Raw genomic sequence first — 16039 nt, 5'->3', positions numbered from 1 at the left:
ATATTGTAGACTGTGAAACTTTGCAGTTACTGTACTGGACAACAAGCTAAAAAGATGTACTTGATAATTTGGTTTTGTGTATGGAAAGACTTTTCAAGAATTTCAAGTTAATGGTAGTAATGGTAGTGAATTTATATAGCGCATTTTCTATTAATGTATTCAAATTCGCTTTACAAGCAAGGGATCTAAGGGTGAGAGTAGGACATCAGCATAATTATATAGGCGCCGCTGGCAGCCGCTATCAGTCCCATTAGCGATCTCACCCAGCACCTGAATGAATGAAATTAGTCCTGACCACAACACCGGGAGCTCCATGCCCTACTCTTTACGAATAGTGTGGGTTCTTTTACGTCCCACTGGGTTGTGAGCATTGAAAGGTTGTGAGACGGGGCCTAAGGTTTATAGTCCTTATCCGAGAACACTTGAAAGTCTAAACCGTTTGCGGATGTAATTACAAAGGCAGCACTTTCTCCTCAGTTATTTTAAGAGTGTTGGTCCGGCTGGAGTCGAACTCACGACCTCCCGCATGACAGCCCGATGCTCAACCAACTGAGCCACCAGTGCGCTAGTGTAAGTTCCCAGTTCCATACATGTAACTGTATGGCAGCTTATGTTCGTAAAGAGTCGGCATGCACTATAATGGGGGGATTAAGGGGATGTTAACTAGTATCTTAAGATGTTATCAATATTATTAAGGTTTTGTCTTCTATCCTAAAGACAGAATGCAAAATGGCCATTTCTTTTAATCTTCTTTTTTCAAAATAGAGTTCAAGATTATTTTGCTTAGCTGTGCTAAGGGTGCCAGTCATGGTAATTAGCACTAAGATAAAAATAATACTTATTGGCAGCCATTGTCAATTAGGCTCCATCCACATGTATCTGGATATTTTTGAGAGCTGCGATTTTTCCTCTGTTGATGAGAAAATAATTATGCAAAAATGATTCGAAAATGCTAACCTCCATGTTATCACGTGCCTCTGATGTCATTGTATTTGAAAACTTCCATATTCTACCATCCTCATGAAAATGAAAAAAGCGTAGTTAAATTTAAAAATGTACAGTCTGGAGAGTGTTTAAAAAACCTTCGTTTTCGGTTACCAAAAAACTCACATTTGTGTGGACTGGAGGCAAAAATGGAAGAAAACGATTCTGTTTTTGAAAATATATGGATATGTGTGGACAGGACCTTACACTGGTTGTGGAACAGCTTTTCATTAATAAGATTTACAGTAAAGATAACGTGTTTTAAAAATTTGTAATATATCACGACTGTTTGGCAAGTTGTAAATGGGAAAAGTAAATGGTATGGATGAGAATATTGCTGTTATTTTCCAGAACAGTTTTTTCAACTTAAGTAAAGAAATGCTTATTATTTTACAGAGTTTTATTTTTAGGGTTGATAATGCTTTTATTTTAAGAATGTGGACATTTTTATTAAGTTTTGTGTTGTGACAAGATGTCTATTCCTTTGCTGCATAATACCATTTAAAATTAGTTGGCATCAATCTCCTTATCCTCAAGAAAAGAGTTAAAATCAAATACATAATTTTTTTTGGGGGGGGGGGGGGGCGGGCCATGGGTGGGTAAATGGAGGGGTGCTACTGCCGACTTAGAATATCCATTTTAGAAAGAAATTTTAGTATTTTAGTTGGAGTTTTACACTGTATTTGTTATTGTTGTAAATTGTTTTTTACAGAAAAGCTTATAAAGTTGTTATTTTATCCTTATAAGCAACAGATATAATATCCTCATCTACAAAAGGTGCTTTTGTTTTAAAATAGGGATTTATTTTTGGATTTTGCCAGTGATGTATTTTTTAAAGACAAGTTTAAAAATGTTTGGCATTAAAACACAGTATTTATTGCATCTGTATCTCTTAAATAATTATTGTTAGTTAAAATTGTGTTGTAAACTATAACAATATTGTTATTAAAAAGCAACGTTCTGGAATGTTATACTCCTTCTGACAAGGTTTAAAGGGTTACAATAAAAATTAATATTTGCATTGCAAGTGAGTCTCATGTTACTGTTGCCCTTTCGAAAAGCTTTTGAAAGTATTTTCAGCTCAGCTCATTTCATTGCTAGAAATTTATTGTCTGTAACCCATTGTACCGAAGGTCTCTTGGCAGGATTTTCCAGACATTTTTCATTGATGTTTACATTAATTATTGGCACAAAAGGAAACTCTGCTCCAACTTGCAATGTTCTTTGTTTTGAACAAAGTGGTTTTTTTTAAATATATAGTTTTACTGAGCCCTGAATTTTTGTGTTCGCTGCCATTTTGTATGGTTTGAATATTTAACAATATTATTATTTGCCGAATGCGAGGTGAATATCAGTGATTAAAAACTGAGACTAAGTCGAGCTTTTTGTTCACTGATGTTCACAGAGCCTGTGGTGAATAATTTGTTTTAGTATAATTACGTAGGTAATTATTTGAAAAAATGTGCATTTTCCTTAAAACCATTAATTTCTTTGTCACCTCGGCAAAACACCTTGCAACTATTTTGACAAAACCGCTCAGGTGATTAGTGTTATAATTCAGCTTGACAAATGTCCGTGAGCACCACAAGCCTTTAAATGCAACTTGAACTTTAATTTCCACCTAAAGCGTAAGAGAACTCTGTTACAGATCGAGCAGTGACAAAAGAGCACAAACTGGTAAGTAGAAACTGCTTATATAATGCAAAGATAAAAACCTGTTTATCCAGTTCCTATCCTGTCATAAAATGTTCTAGAAACATTACATAATATCCTAATTGGGTCCTTAAAACAAACAGACAGTGATAAGAAAGACTTGGTGTAACGCGTGTCTGTGCCAGGAGACAGGCTTTACACTGAGTAATTATACTTAAGGCAGTTACATGTACATACAGACTAGTGTCCCATGCAGATGATTTTGATAACTGATCAGCAGTGTCCCATGCTCTTAAGAAAACATTGGAAGCCAGCTGAACATAAGCTTTTAATTTGCCTTTTGTTTCCAAAAGCTGCCATCATAGTCATTATTTGTCCCTTTAATGCCTTGATTGATTCGCATATCCTAGAGCTGAAAGAAACTCGTGTTTCGAGTAAACAGCTAGTCAAGCGAGAAAACCTTACCGCAGACCACTAACAGTAATTAGTTTGTGGTTTTATGTCACTTCTGATTGGTTGCTGCAGGAAATGGGAAATGCCAAAATCCTAACATTTTATTCCCAAAGGGTTTGAATTGGGTACAACATTGACACCACTGCAGAAAACCAGTTTGGCAAGATATCTTATTTTGAGATTGCATGGAAGTGAGGTTCTTAACTGCTGTGACCAGAGGTTCTTGTTTTTTGCATCTCTTTTGGCCTTTGCTAACTGCTTCTCGTGAAAGAAAAATAAAACGTCTGGCACCCAGTTCCCAAGGTCTCTTCGCCAATGAGGGGAGAGACCCTGGAACGAGGCTGGAGCAACCTACTGTATCAAGAAGTGGCCTTATGGCCCCTTTCTCTTGGGTGTTTTGGGGCTTGCCATTTTAAAAAGAACGCCCACAAACACCACATTTCAAAAGAAAAAATTGATGATTGCCTTTGCCAGACCACTTGATGTCATCATTGTCAAAATGAGTTTGATCTTAGGTTTGAAAGAATCTGTCATTAATTTTTCAATTCAGGGAAAAAAAGTTGCTGACATCTGAGTGAAGTACTGATGGTTGTGGGTACTTCTAGAAACCACTGTAACGCTGTTGTTTTTTGTAATAGTGAACAATAAGAAAGTGGAGGTAAATATCCACAACTTTTGCTAACACTGGGGTGTGTATATACCAAACAGGTTGAATAATCAACTGAGTGTATCAATAAAAATTTGCTCCTCTGCAACCAAAGCCAAACAGGAAGCCATTTTGTTTTTCTCTGTTTGCATAGCTCTAGGTGAATGGTACTTGCTTTTGACCTCCAAGCTAGCCAATCAGAATGTGTGGAAAGCACTTTTCATTTCTGTGGTATATACAAATTTTTGATATTGAGGTAATAATGCTGTGGGCCGAAGGGTTTGCTCACAGCTAAATTGAGCTGCACAGATTGTGTTTTTTTTCCTTTCTTGAAATATTTAGAGCTTGATGAAGCAGATGCTAGGTTTCTTGGTTTTGGAGGCACCCCAACAGTTTCTAAGCCAACAGGAAATGCAGTTGATGTTGCAACGATTTACAAAATGAATCGTTCATCGAGAGGAATTGCAGTCATCATAAATAACAAGAATTTCCTGCGATCCTCAGGAATGGATCGATATCCTCGAAATGGCACCGACGTCGACCGTGATGCCCTGGAAAAATTGCTCAAGTATCTGAAGTTTGATGTTAGAATTTACAATGACCAAACCAAAGCTGATATAAGGAGGGTAACCAAGCAAATGGCAACAACCAATCACTCGGGTTATGATGCATTTGTCTTCTCCATTCTGACGCATGGCGAGGAAGGTGTCCTTTATGGAACAGATGGAACCATTTCAATCAGGGATCTCACCTCAGTCTTCAAAGATGCCACTACCTTGGTGGGAAAGCCCAAGATTTTTTTCTTCCAGGCCTGCCAAGGTAAGGTGTGATGTATACTGTCTGATTTTTGTTTAGTGTATTTCATAAAAAAAATGGGCCTGGCACCAGGGGGGAGCAGTGATGGCACAGTGGTGAGAGAACTGTCCTCCGTCCCAGGTTTGATTCCTGGACTTGGCATCGTAAGGGCCGATTTACACGGTACGACTTTGTCGCATGCGACAACGGCTTACGACAGGCCCACGACATGTTTTACGATTGTTGTGTACGTCAGAAAAAAAATGTCGTACCATTTTAAAACATGTTTTAAAACGCTGCGACAATCGTAAAGTCATGTCGTAGGCCTGTCGTGAGCTTGTCCCATGCGACAAAATCGTATCGTGTAAATCGGCCCTAAGTGGGTTGAGTTTGGTTCTCCAATCTGCATTTTTCTTCTCTTCTTTGACCTGTTCACTAAGATGGTGTTAGGCCTTCTTTCGTTAACAGTGGTTTTCACATTGAATGTTCATATCCCAAAGTAGCTTCACTTCGCCAAATTCCATGACACTCTTTCTGGTACATGTTCATGCCATTTTCGGTTTCTTTCCAGCTGGTACAACTCGCACGATTTCTAATGTGCAACCTTTGTCACATTCTCATGTCTTTTCTTAAAATCCCTCTTTGCCAACTGTATGCACTCACTTACTAGATGACACACACTTTCCCTTTTTGTCACACAATCTATACAATTGTGACTTAGCTATCCGATCAATGTGGTGTTTCAAGTAATTAGTCCTGAGAGCCTGTTCTTGCGTTGCACAAACTAAGTGCTTCCATTTGAACCTTCAAGTGCAATGATCTTTTCCAACTCCAAGTCTGTTCTGCGTCTGTTTTTTCAGGCATGTCTCTCAGAAATTGTGCCTTCTCCTTCCATTTCTTTTTCTCGTTGTTAGTGCAACTCCAGTCACTTTGCTCGTCACTTTGCTATTCACTTTGCTCCTGTTGAAGCAGTTACTCTGATTTTCAAGATACCACCTTAAGTTGTTTTTCGTACTCCTTGTGCAACTCTCGCAGCTAGTCAGACCCCGCCCACTTTTTGTTCTCAGAACATACAATCAACATCTCCTTTTCGGTACAGTGGACTGTTCATCATCGTCATCTTCCTCGTGGTGCTTTCAGAGTTCTTACCTCGGCTTCTTTCAACCACCGTATAATGCCTACTCCATGGCTGAGAACAGCCACTGCCCAAGTATTGATCACTGTTATCTTATTCTTGCCATTCAACTTTGATCTTAATACGAATCTCAATCTTCTGTTATTGTACTCTCTAGCAAACTGTTATTTCATTTCTCCAAGTATCTATATCCTTCATTGTCAACACAATGCCATCTTCTTTAACCACTTTCCTGTAATGGCGTGACTGTATACCACCATATATGTAAAGTAGTGTATGGATGGTATGTAAGTATGCTATGTAATGTGTAGAGTCGGCCCGAACGGACATCGTTCGAGAGATGTTAACATTGTAAACGCTCGACATTAAATTGGCGACGAGGATTTCACTGGAGTAAGGGACAGAATGGCGATCAACATCGGCTTTAAACAGTTTCCGGAATTCGCAGGGACCCAGAGACCGTTTACGCCGAGCGGTTCAAGAGTAACCACTTGAAAGCATACAACATAACGGACAAGGCACAACAACAATCGCTGTTTTAGGATTCCATAGGCGAAGCTACTCTGGACATATTCGAACAACTTAGCAACACGGGAACAGACTTGGACGGAGCCGTTAATGCACTACGAGACAAGTTCAAGGAATCTCAGAACCGGCTGTACAACACACACAAATTTTGCTGCATCAAACAAGGAAAGGACGAAACTTGGGATTTGTTCATCTCGAAACTTAGAACGGAAGGCGAGCACTGTGACTTCCCGGCGGGTTGGTTGGATACCGAGATACTAATGGCCATGATCGAGAGCAGAAAATCCAAGAGAGTGAGAAGAAAGCTACAACAAGACCAGCTAACACTAGCAGAAGCACAGAGGTCTCGAAAGCGCGGATCAACACGGCACAAAAGTGGAGAACCAAACTCCAACGCACGTCACCGTTAAACAAGAAGTGGATAAAATCACAGTGGACGGAACAGGCAAAAAATCGTGTTTTAATTGCGGGAAACAGTGGCCACACCAATTAAGGGGGACCAAGAAAATGTCCGGCTTTCGGCAAGCGGTGTATGCGATGCGGGAAAAGGAATCACTTCGCGAAGGTGAAGGTGGCCAGCTTCACGGTGTTACCGGACAGCAGGGCTACAGTCAGCACTATGGATGAGGCAACCTTTTGCAGATACGGCCTGGAAGAGAAAGTAACGACCAAAAAAACAAGATGCCAGATAAAGCCCTATGGCGCAGTTATTGAAACAAACCTCATACCCGTACTGGGCAGCTTTGAGGCGCTCACCGAGTCTAAGACCAAAATGAAGGTGGACATGTGGCAGCTCATAAAGGGAGATACCCAGACCGCACCGTTACTGAGTTATGATGAAGGAAAGGACCTGGGAATGATACTTGTGAGACAATGAAATTTCAAAGGAAGGCAAACAATCGGAAGACGCGAGCCCCGTCAAAGAACTTTTGGAAGAGTAAGGAAGATCGATTTGAAGGAATTGGGAAGCTAACAGACATTCACTTTGATTTAACTGTTGACCCTGAATTTAAACCCGTCGCACAGCCACCACGGCGACAACCATCTAGCCTGCGGGAGAACATGGAAAAAGAAATACAACACCTTCTGGACCAAGATATCATTGTAAAAGTTAACGAGCCAAAGGGATGGGTATCGCCGCCAGTGGTCACTCCCAAAAAGGATCAGAGCCAGGTTCACCTGAACGTAGATATGCGTGTGGCAAACCAAGCAATACCCCGCAGACACACCCAGCACCCCACGATAGACGACGTTGTCAACGAGCTAAGTGGGTCGACCGTGTTCTCGCACTTGGACATGTCCAAGGGATACCACCAACTTGAGCTCAAGGAAAGTTCGAGAAATGTAACGACCTTCTCGACGCACATTGGTTTATACCGATACAAGAAGCTGAACTACGGTACGAGGTCAGCCGCCCAGATATTCCAGGAGACCATCAGACAGGAGTTGACACAAGACCTCAAAGGGGTCATCAACATTAGCAATGACATTATTGTCCATGGGCGTGACACAAAAGAACATGACGCAAACCTGGAGGCCCTCCTAAAGAAAAGTCGCGGAAAGAATGTCACGTTCATCAAAGGAAAATGTGAATTCAACAAAGAACGCGTGGTCTATTATGGCTTGATGTTCTCAAAGGAGGGAGCATCCCCAGACCCTTGCAAGGTACAGGCTATCAAGGGGGCGGGCCGCCCAAGGAATGCAGCGGAATTTAATTCGTTTCTGTGCACAGTCGGGTGTATCGCTCACGGTTTATGGAAGCCAGCAAGTATCAGAAAGCAATCTGCAGACTCGGGGAATTACTAAAAGGAAAATTTGAATGGATACAAGAGCACACAGAAGCAATTGAAGAACTGAAGAACGTACTCAGTAGTGACACGGTACAAGCAGACACGGTACTTCGACCCCCAAGCAGAAAACGAACTCCACGTGGACGGGTGTCTGATGGGACTGGCAGCCACTCTCACGCAAAGGAAGCTTGGAGAACAAGTGCGGCAAGTTGCGCGGTATGCTAGTCGAGGCCTCACAGACACAGAAAAATGGTATAGCCAGATTGAACTAGAAGCCTTAGCGGGTGATTTTGGTTGCAAAAAGTTTCACCTGTTACGTATGGGATACCGTTTAAGATGATGCGGACCACAAACCTCTAGAAAGTGTATTCAACAAGCCCACATATGCAAAGTCCATCCGTGTACAGAGGATCGTAAACAGGATGTTGGATTACGACTTTGTCGTGGAATACCGATCTGGAAAGGAAAACGTATCGGATTATTATGTCACTTCAGTGTGACGTGCACCAAGCTCTTAACTCAAAACTACCAAGGAAGTGAACTATGTTGTAACATGCAACACGCCCAACGCAGTCACTAAGGAGCAAGTGCAGAAAGCCACTGACGAAGACACTACACTACTAGCGTTAAAGAGGTGCATCCACCAAGGCTGCATTGACGCCAAGGCTGAGAACTTACAGGTGTACAAGCATGTTTTCAGCGAACTCGCGGTAGTGGACGGAATAGTAGTAAGAGGAGACAGGATTGTCGTACCCGAAACACTCAGACAGAGGATGGTCGAGATTGCGCACGAGGGGCACTAAGGACAAGTACGGACGAAACAGCTGCTGAGGGCACACGTTTCCCATGTCTCATTATTAACAATCCGCATTTTTGGGTGTACTTGGAGCTTTGTCAGAATTATGGTGTGTGTGTGCTGATGTGTGGTATAGGGAAGTTTCAGGTGAGGGGCCACCGTAATCCTCCAGAAGACGCTTACGCCCCCGTCCACACGTATCCGCAACTTTTTCTTTCCGGATTCAAAAATATTCCCATCCACACGTAGCGTATTCAAATCGAAATTGCCCGTCCACGGATTCACTCTAGTACTCAGGACTCCTCAAGGGAACAGAGGTAACAGAGCATGTGCCATGAAGCCCTCGGAACTGTGCTAGATCTTGTTACGTCGTCCGGATTAAAGAATTTTCCGGATTTAGTGTCCACACGGTTCCGGATTCATGCGGATTAAAAATATCCACTCTGGCGCTGGCCGCCGTTTTCCATCATAGGATTTGGGGAAGGGGCCGGCCTTAATTTTCGTTTGTAACACAAGATTGTTGCTGTCTAGAGGTTCGGTGATCTTTGATAAGTTTTTGACCTTTTTAACTTACAGGCCACGAGTACATGGATGGGATGGACGTAACAGATGCTCCCCAATCTGACAGCAAAGTCTCTGTCCCAGCCGAAGCTGACTTCATCTACGCCTACTCCACGGTGCCCGGCTACTACTCTTGGAGAAATTCCCTCAATGGGTCCTGGTTCATCCAGTCACTGATCAAAGTGTTCGAAGAGAACGCAGCACACATGGATATCCTGCGAATGTTGACGAGGGTCAACGCCCTAGTGTCCACGCACAAGTCACGCACCGGCGACTATTACTCCGACAGCAAGCGACAAGTTTCGAGTATTGTTTCAATGCTTCGCAAGGAACTGTATTTCTTTCCCGAGAATGTCACGGAGCAGAGTTAAGAATAAAAATTTTGTGATTTTCTTGTAGGTCTTCTATGCAGAGATTTAGCATCGCGTTTGCGGCAAACGGCAAACTTCGGACTGTAAACTGCTTTTCGCCAAAATCCAAGAAGTATGTTTGATTTCATCTCCTTTTTTGCCTGTTAGCTTGAGATACATGGCAACTTCTGAAATGAGCAAGACTAGTGAGAATAGAGCAATTTTCAAACGACTGTCGAAAGTAGTGACGCGATTGCAATTGCTTTGCTTATTGATTAGTTTAAAAACATCGCGCCAGTTTATCATCCAATGAGAAGGAACCAAAACTTGCACGCGCTATTTTTCCCGCGCTTTGAGCAAGTTACATCGGGGAGGGGGCAATTGATACGAATTTGATTGGTTCATTGCGATGGTTGCACCTGCTGTGATTGGTCGAAGTAATTACTTTGGTATTTATTTTACGAGAATCCATAGAGAATTTTCCATGCTTTTATAACAAACAGCAGTCTACCATTTGCCGTTTCACGTGAACGCGTTGCTACAATCTTTGACAATACTCGTTGGGAAAATTGACAAACCACAATAGTGTATTTTCACATGACGTCACGGCGGCCATGTTGACGGAGTGAACCGTGGAAACAGCGGCCATTTTGGAGGAGTGAAATATTCTTTCGGGAATTGAACTCGGTTGTTATGAAAATTCTTCCCTTTGTTTTAGTATTCGAACATGGCTGCTGGTCGCATGAGCGAAAACACTGTATAAAATGGTCATTCCCGTATTTGTCTGTCTTCTCCATACTCTCCCCTCCCCCCTAAGCCAATATTAGGGATCTTAAGCAAGGACGCGGACGGCAAACCGGAAGTGAGCTGTTTTCGCTTTTAACTTCCCTTCACACTCCCACATTTACATTGCCAAGTATCTTTCTGCCAGGCATGCCAAAAAATCTCTTCTGGTTTGCGTCCGCGTCTCAAAAACGTCGCGTGCGTAAGCTCCCTAATGTTGGTCTAGAAACGACTAGAAGGCTTGCTTAGTATTTTTCACCACATCATCAGCATTGATATGGGGGAAGGGGGGGACCAATAGACTTTGTCTTTGAGTGCCTGTCCAATGATGTTCACGCCGGAATTTTTCCCAAGAGTTTTGTCCAAGATTGTAAATCTCTCAAACATTTCGTTTACGTAAGAGGAATTTTATACCTCGTGTGCTACTTCTCTATCAAGGGGTTTAAACCACGAAATCGCGCTATAAAGGGAACCTTGTTTCAACTTTAATTGGCGTATCCATGTTGGTGGCCAGTTATATTAGCGATAGAGGAAGATTTAATTGACCGAATGCAAAAATGGCCGCCAACAATTTATTCTTTTGTCTTTGAGTTAATTAGCCTAACTAGCCTCGTTTATACAGCCCAAATTATTTCAATTTTACGCGTGTGAACGAGGCTAGTTAGGCTAATTAGCACAAAGACAAAAGAATAATTTGTTGGCGGCCATTTTTGCATTCGGTCAATAGAATATTCTTCTGTGGAGATAGAAATGACTGAGGATCCTAACAGGAAGAAAGACAAACGCCGTCCTTTAATGTACTACCGACAAATGCGAGACAAATATCTCGCTAGCGATTTTTTTTTTCATGTTCGCAGAGTTTTCTTTGTATTTGCAGTTGGTCAAACACTGGGATATGTTTTGCAAAGGTACCTCTCCTTTTTGAAATCCGTCTGGTTGCATAACAAGTGCAGAAATTAATCTGGCTTTGAACAACTCGGCCCAGACTGTTGAAATTCATTTTTGTTTCTAAGCCAGTTTGCCTCATTCATAACTTAAACGTTGTACAGTCCTAGGGAAAGAGGGCTTTTGTTCATACACTGTGGGTTTTGAACTATTGTAGCTTTTAGTGATTATAAACATGCATGGACTGGGCCCCAACTCAATCCCCCTCTGGTTATCGCCGGGCATTTAAAAAGGGTGGTTTTCATTAGCGGTGCAAAGCATCACCACAAACATCATGTGGGAGACGCATCAACAGTTTTGTTAATTATTGCCTTTTGTTCTAACAAAAAGGTGCTTTTGATCTAAAGGACACTGAGTATACGTCGCTTGTGCTCATAGACTTCTCTCATAATGGCGGTCAAATAAAATAGTCTTGTTCTAATGCTAATAGAGCGTTTTCACATGACGTCACGGCGGCCATGTTGGTGTTCCAAAACAAAGAAATGGTGGCCATGATGGTGTACCAAACTACTCCTCCGGGAATTAAACTCTATTTTCATGCAAATACTTTCTTTTGTTTCAGTCATCCAATATGGCTGCTGGTCACGTGAGTGAAAACGCTCTATAAGCCTTTCTAGCCTCGCTACGACGAGCAAATTTCAAAAGAATATTTGTTTCAAAATCAGGGCAGTAGGTCTATTAACATCAATACAAAAAAAATGTAAAGGAGGTCGCCATTTATGAAAGTGGTCTATACTGCGTCGGTAATGAAAAATATTATAATGTATTTAGTCCATAATTGTTTGATGTAATCGGAATTGAAACTGAAACAAATTGTGACTTGCGCATTTGCGTCTCTCCATGCTTAGAACCATGCGGCTATGACTTTTTTTTTCTCAAGTTGGTTTGTTTAATTGTCTTATTCTGTGGTCATTAGTTTAGAAATAAGTAAGTGCTTGGGTTAACGAAACCCGTTGAAAATTCCCCTCAACGTTGATTATAGTGCAGTGTGTTAATTTGTAGCAGGCTCGTCGTTTATAAGTGTCAAAATATTGGGACAGGACAATTATGGGGATTGGCTCAAGTTTTGCCCGGGGATGGACATTTGTAATACCTATGGCATTTGTTTTCAAATTAAAGATGCTGTAGATTTCCATTTGAAGAATTTTGGAAGAAAAGTGATACCACTTTTTTCACAAGTAGACTTATCTTTGCCCTGGTCGAGCAAAAAATGGGATCTTTTTTGGCAGATCGGTGAATTTTGTATTCAAAAAATTGACTGAAATATTACAAGGTCAAAGTTTCTATGGAGCCTCTATGAATGGGTAAGCGTTTCATCGATAATCGATAGAGAAATTGGCTTCATTTCAAAAACATTGTAGATGAGTGTATCTCCAAAGATTTATCAAGTCGGAATTTTTCCCCTAGAGTGCCGACCGTGGGACAATCAGTTTAACATAAATAGATAGGAGAGAGTACTTTAACAAGTGACCTTGTGCGTCGCTGTCACGCTGAGGTGAATAGACTGTGATTAGACTGCTAGGAGTGCCTTCCAAGTCAGTCGAGCCGCCCGCTTTAGTCACGACTAAATGAGAAGGGACTGCTAGCAGTGTAGCTATGATTACTTGAAGTGACTTTCCTTTGATAGTAATGGAAATGATTACTATTGTGCGTTACAAATTTGGGTCGAAATGATGAGTATTGCTTCAGAGAACGAGAGAAATAACGAACATGGAAACAGTGCGTTTTAATAAAGGTCTTGTCGTCTGTTTAACGATGTTTGAAATGTTCTGTGATGCCTAGAGTGTTTTCGACTAGTTGCACGATGATTAGATTTGACGTTGATTGAAAATGAATAAAATAAAATTCAATCGTATCTTGGCAGTAGGAGTTCTTAGATTTCACTTAGCAGTTAAGTTGATACGTTTGCCTTCCAAACGTCGCGCTTCAAATTGTCGCCATTTTCCCCGTCCTTTGCCGTCATTTTTGCCGATACCTAAGAATAGTTGGCGTCTTTCAGATCTCGCACCTCGCAGGGGAGCTTTACTGTGTGTTTCACAATAAGAGACCTATGGTCAGCCATTTATTACGTCACATACGTATGTGACGTACGTGAACCACTTCACGTATGTTCTCAGTCATATACGTCACATACGTCAAAATGTAGTAGTTCTAAAAATAGAAAGATACGGGACAGGGTTGACTCAAGGGTACAATACGGATGGAAGCTCCGGGTAATGGAAAGGAAGGGTCACGCTTCTGTAAACGCTGGCCGTGTAGCACATAGAGCAGTTTTCAATTGAGTGTCGTAAAACCAAAACCAAAGTAATTACTTTGGTCAATCAAAAAGGTCGGAGACAATCCAGTAAACCAATCAAAACTCGAAGTAATTACACGTAGCCGACACAAAGCGCGGGAAAATTTGCACGCGCAAGCCACGATTGGTTTTTGTTTCACTTCTGATTGGTTGAGAAAGTGGCGCGAGAGTTTTGAACCAATCACTGAGTGAAGTAATCATAAACCAAAGTAATTCACTAATTACTTTCGACACTCAATTGAAAACTACTCTATTTCAACAGACTTACTGATTAGAGTGTAATGTGGAGTGCTAGTTTTCTACGCTTTATGAACCATGTGAGCGTTAGCGCTACTTATGGAAATGGGCCCACACAAGGACAGAGGAAAACTCTGACATGGTTCACATGGGGTAGAAAACTAGCATTTCACATTACACTCTAATCAGTTAAGCCTATTTTATATTAGATGCAAGCTGATTTCAATAAGCGTCACGAAGTGTCCCCTTGCTCCTCTCCCCATCTTTAGATTCTAGGACAAGAACGAGAACGAGTGCGAGATTTGACTGCCCGTTTTTAGCGAAAATACTTAGAAAATTTATAACCCGGACGATTAATCTTACTCTTTGTCAGCAACATAGGTTGCTCAGTTATTCTTATTACTGGGAACTGAGCCCTAGCTTTCCTGATCGAAAAATACCAAAACCCTTACCGTTTGGCTGACTTGTTTTGACACGACGACATTTTTGTAAAACCTCGTACTCGTACTCGTACTCTTACATAAATCACTTGACTCTAAAGATGATCTCCGCTCAGGTTGTCGAAACATCAGTCATTATTAAAAACTGGATCATTGGATAATGCAAGTCGAGAGTTTTCATTGGCTAAGCCATCATGGGTTATGAGCCATTATACCATGATCTGCAAACACGGCAAGCACGTGCGTGATTTTTTGGGCCCTTTTATTTTTATTGTAATCTAGTTTTCTATATTTTGGGGGCCTTTTTAACAAAACAATTATTCCACTCGCGCTTGTTGGATATTAGGTGATTATAGCCAACTTGGCGGTACGCGCCTCGTTGGCTATCTATCATCTCATATCCAACGCGCGCTCATGGAATAATAGTTAATGTCATCTCAAACAGTCTCAGGGCTACACTCACCCTGACGGTATCACGTTTTTCCCGCCAAAATGACACTGGCTTGCGCGCGCTCACTGCTGTTTTATGAGAAAAGCGCGCACTCGTAGTCGTTCTCGTCCTAGAATCTAAAGCTCTCTAATGTGACAAAGGTTGTTTATCATTTAGAAAGAATTTCCGGAAATTCTGGTTGGTTTGTAAATGGAACACGACTCTTGGACCGTTCGTTCCACTGGAAATTTTCCGGGAGAAGCGGGACGTCTGAAAAGGTGGCAATGTGTGTTCCATTTACAAGTTTTGAAAGGTCTCACCAGTTGCAGGCTAATCACAGCCATATTTTTAATTTGGGCGCGTAAAATGGCAATCGGCGAACTGACCTGAGTTAAATGGAACACGTTTTTCACCCGATGGAAATTTCCACTGAAATTTCAGGAAATTTTTTGTAAATGGTAAACAACCAAAGTGTCCCCCAAATGCTGTTTGTCAAGTAACATAAACAGCTGCCTTTACCCTAAGCTAAAAATAACGATAACCTTTACCCTTAACCTTATTGTTAGAAATAGGTAGCAAAGACTTAGACTTAAACGGAAACTGTCACGAGAAGCACATGCGCTAGCGTCTTGTGAAAACTTGAAAAGTCTTAGGTTAACGTTTTTCAAGTTGAATCGACAAACTCAAAATGGTTTCCACTGGGAAGGGCCACGGTGGACAAAGGAGATACTCCGGCGAATATACGTGACTATATATGTCTTCGATCGTACGGTAAAAATGGCACGATAAAAACATTTGCGCTTAACTGTCACGTACGGTAGCTTTTTGTGTATCATTTTTGCATGGGAAACCGCTTGTCAAAAATACTTTTTTTAAATCCTTTCCCAAAAAATGGTGAAGAGATGAATCTCAAAAATTCGGATTTAGATTTAATCCTAAGTATCCTCCTCGAGTGTGGATACTTTAGATTCATGATCCGTTTTTGGATTTCGCCAAACAAACCCAAAATCCGTTTGATTCAAGAATCCGTTTTGGGATTTTCCCACAAAATGTGCATGAGATTATTGTCCCAGCATGCCTGGCTATGCATCGCTTGTACCACGTGGTTTCACACCTGGCGCGGCAGCAGTCTTGGGTGCCATCTTGAAATCGCTTGGGTTGCTGTCGACTATTTTACTCACGTTTTATACATTGCGTTTGATTTATCTACCGAAAAT

General features: G+C 41.4%; 2 protein-coding genes across 2 annotated transcripts in view; both read left to right on the top strand.

The window, feature by feature from the left end:
* Positions 1 to 4063: 4063 nt before the first annotated feature.
* Positions 4064 to 13288, top strand: LOC138004538 (caspase-7-like). Its single transcript, XM_068851081.1, has 2 exons — positions 4064 to 4555; positions 9357 to 13288. Exons 1-2 carry the CDS (start codon positions 4177 to 4179, stop codon positions 9710 to 9712), a joined length of 735 nt encoding a protein of 244 aa, XP_068707182.1. The 5' UTR covers positions 4064 to 4176; the 3' UTR covers positions 9713 to 13288.
* Positions 13289 to 15938: 2650 nt separating this feature from the next.
* The window catches only part of LOC138004529 (heterogeneous nuclear ribonucleoprotein H3-like), a 22280-nt gene continuing 22179 nt past the window's right edge, over positions 15939 to 16039 (top strand). Inside the window, exon 1 of the mRNA XM_068851068.1 lies at positions 15939 to 16039. This exon is cut by the window's right edge and continues 28 nt beyond it. The gene's annotated coding sequence lies outside the window, so the exon portion shown is untranslated.

This window comes from Montipora foliosa, chromosome 1 (assembly GCF_036669935.1).
Source record: "Montipora foliosa isolate CH-2021 chromosome 1, ASM3666993v2, whole genome shotgun sequence".
In the NCBI taxonomy this organism is placed as follows: domain Eukaryota; kingdom Metazoa; phylum Cnidaria; class Anthozoa; order Scleractinia; family Acroporidae; genus Montipora; species Montipora foliosa.
This window is presented reverse-complemented; position numbering and strand designations above follow the sequence as displayed.

What these genes read in the sequence shown, in the direction of transcription:
- LOC138004538 (XM_068851081.1), top strand. Translation starts at nt 4,177, where the DNA reads ATGAATCGTTCATCGAGAGGAATTGCAGTCATCATAAATAACAAGAAT. An exon ending in TTTCTTCCAGGCCTGCCAAG is followed by an intron (nt 4,556 to 9,356) that starts GTAAGGTGTGAT and finishes TTTAACTTACAG; the next exon opens with GCCACGAGTACATGGATGGG.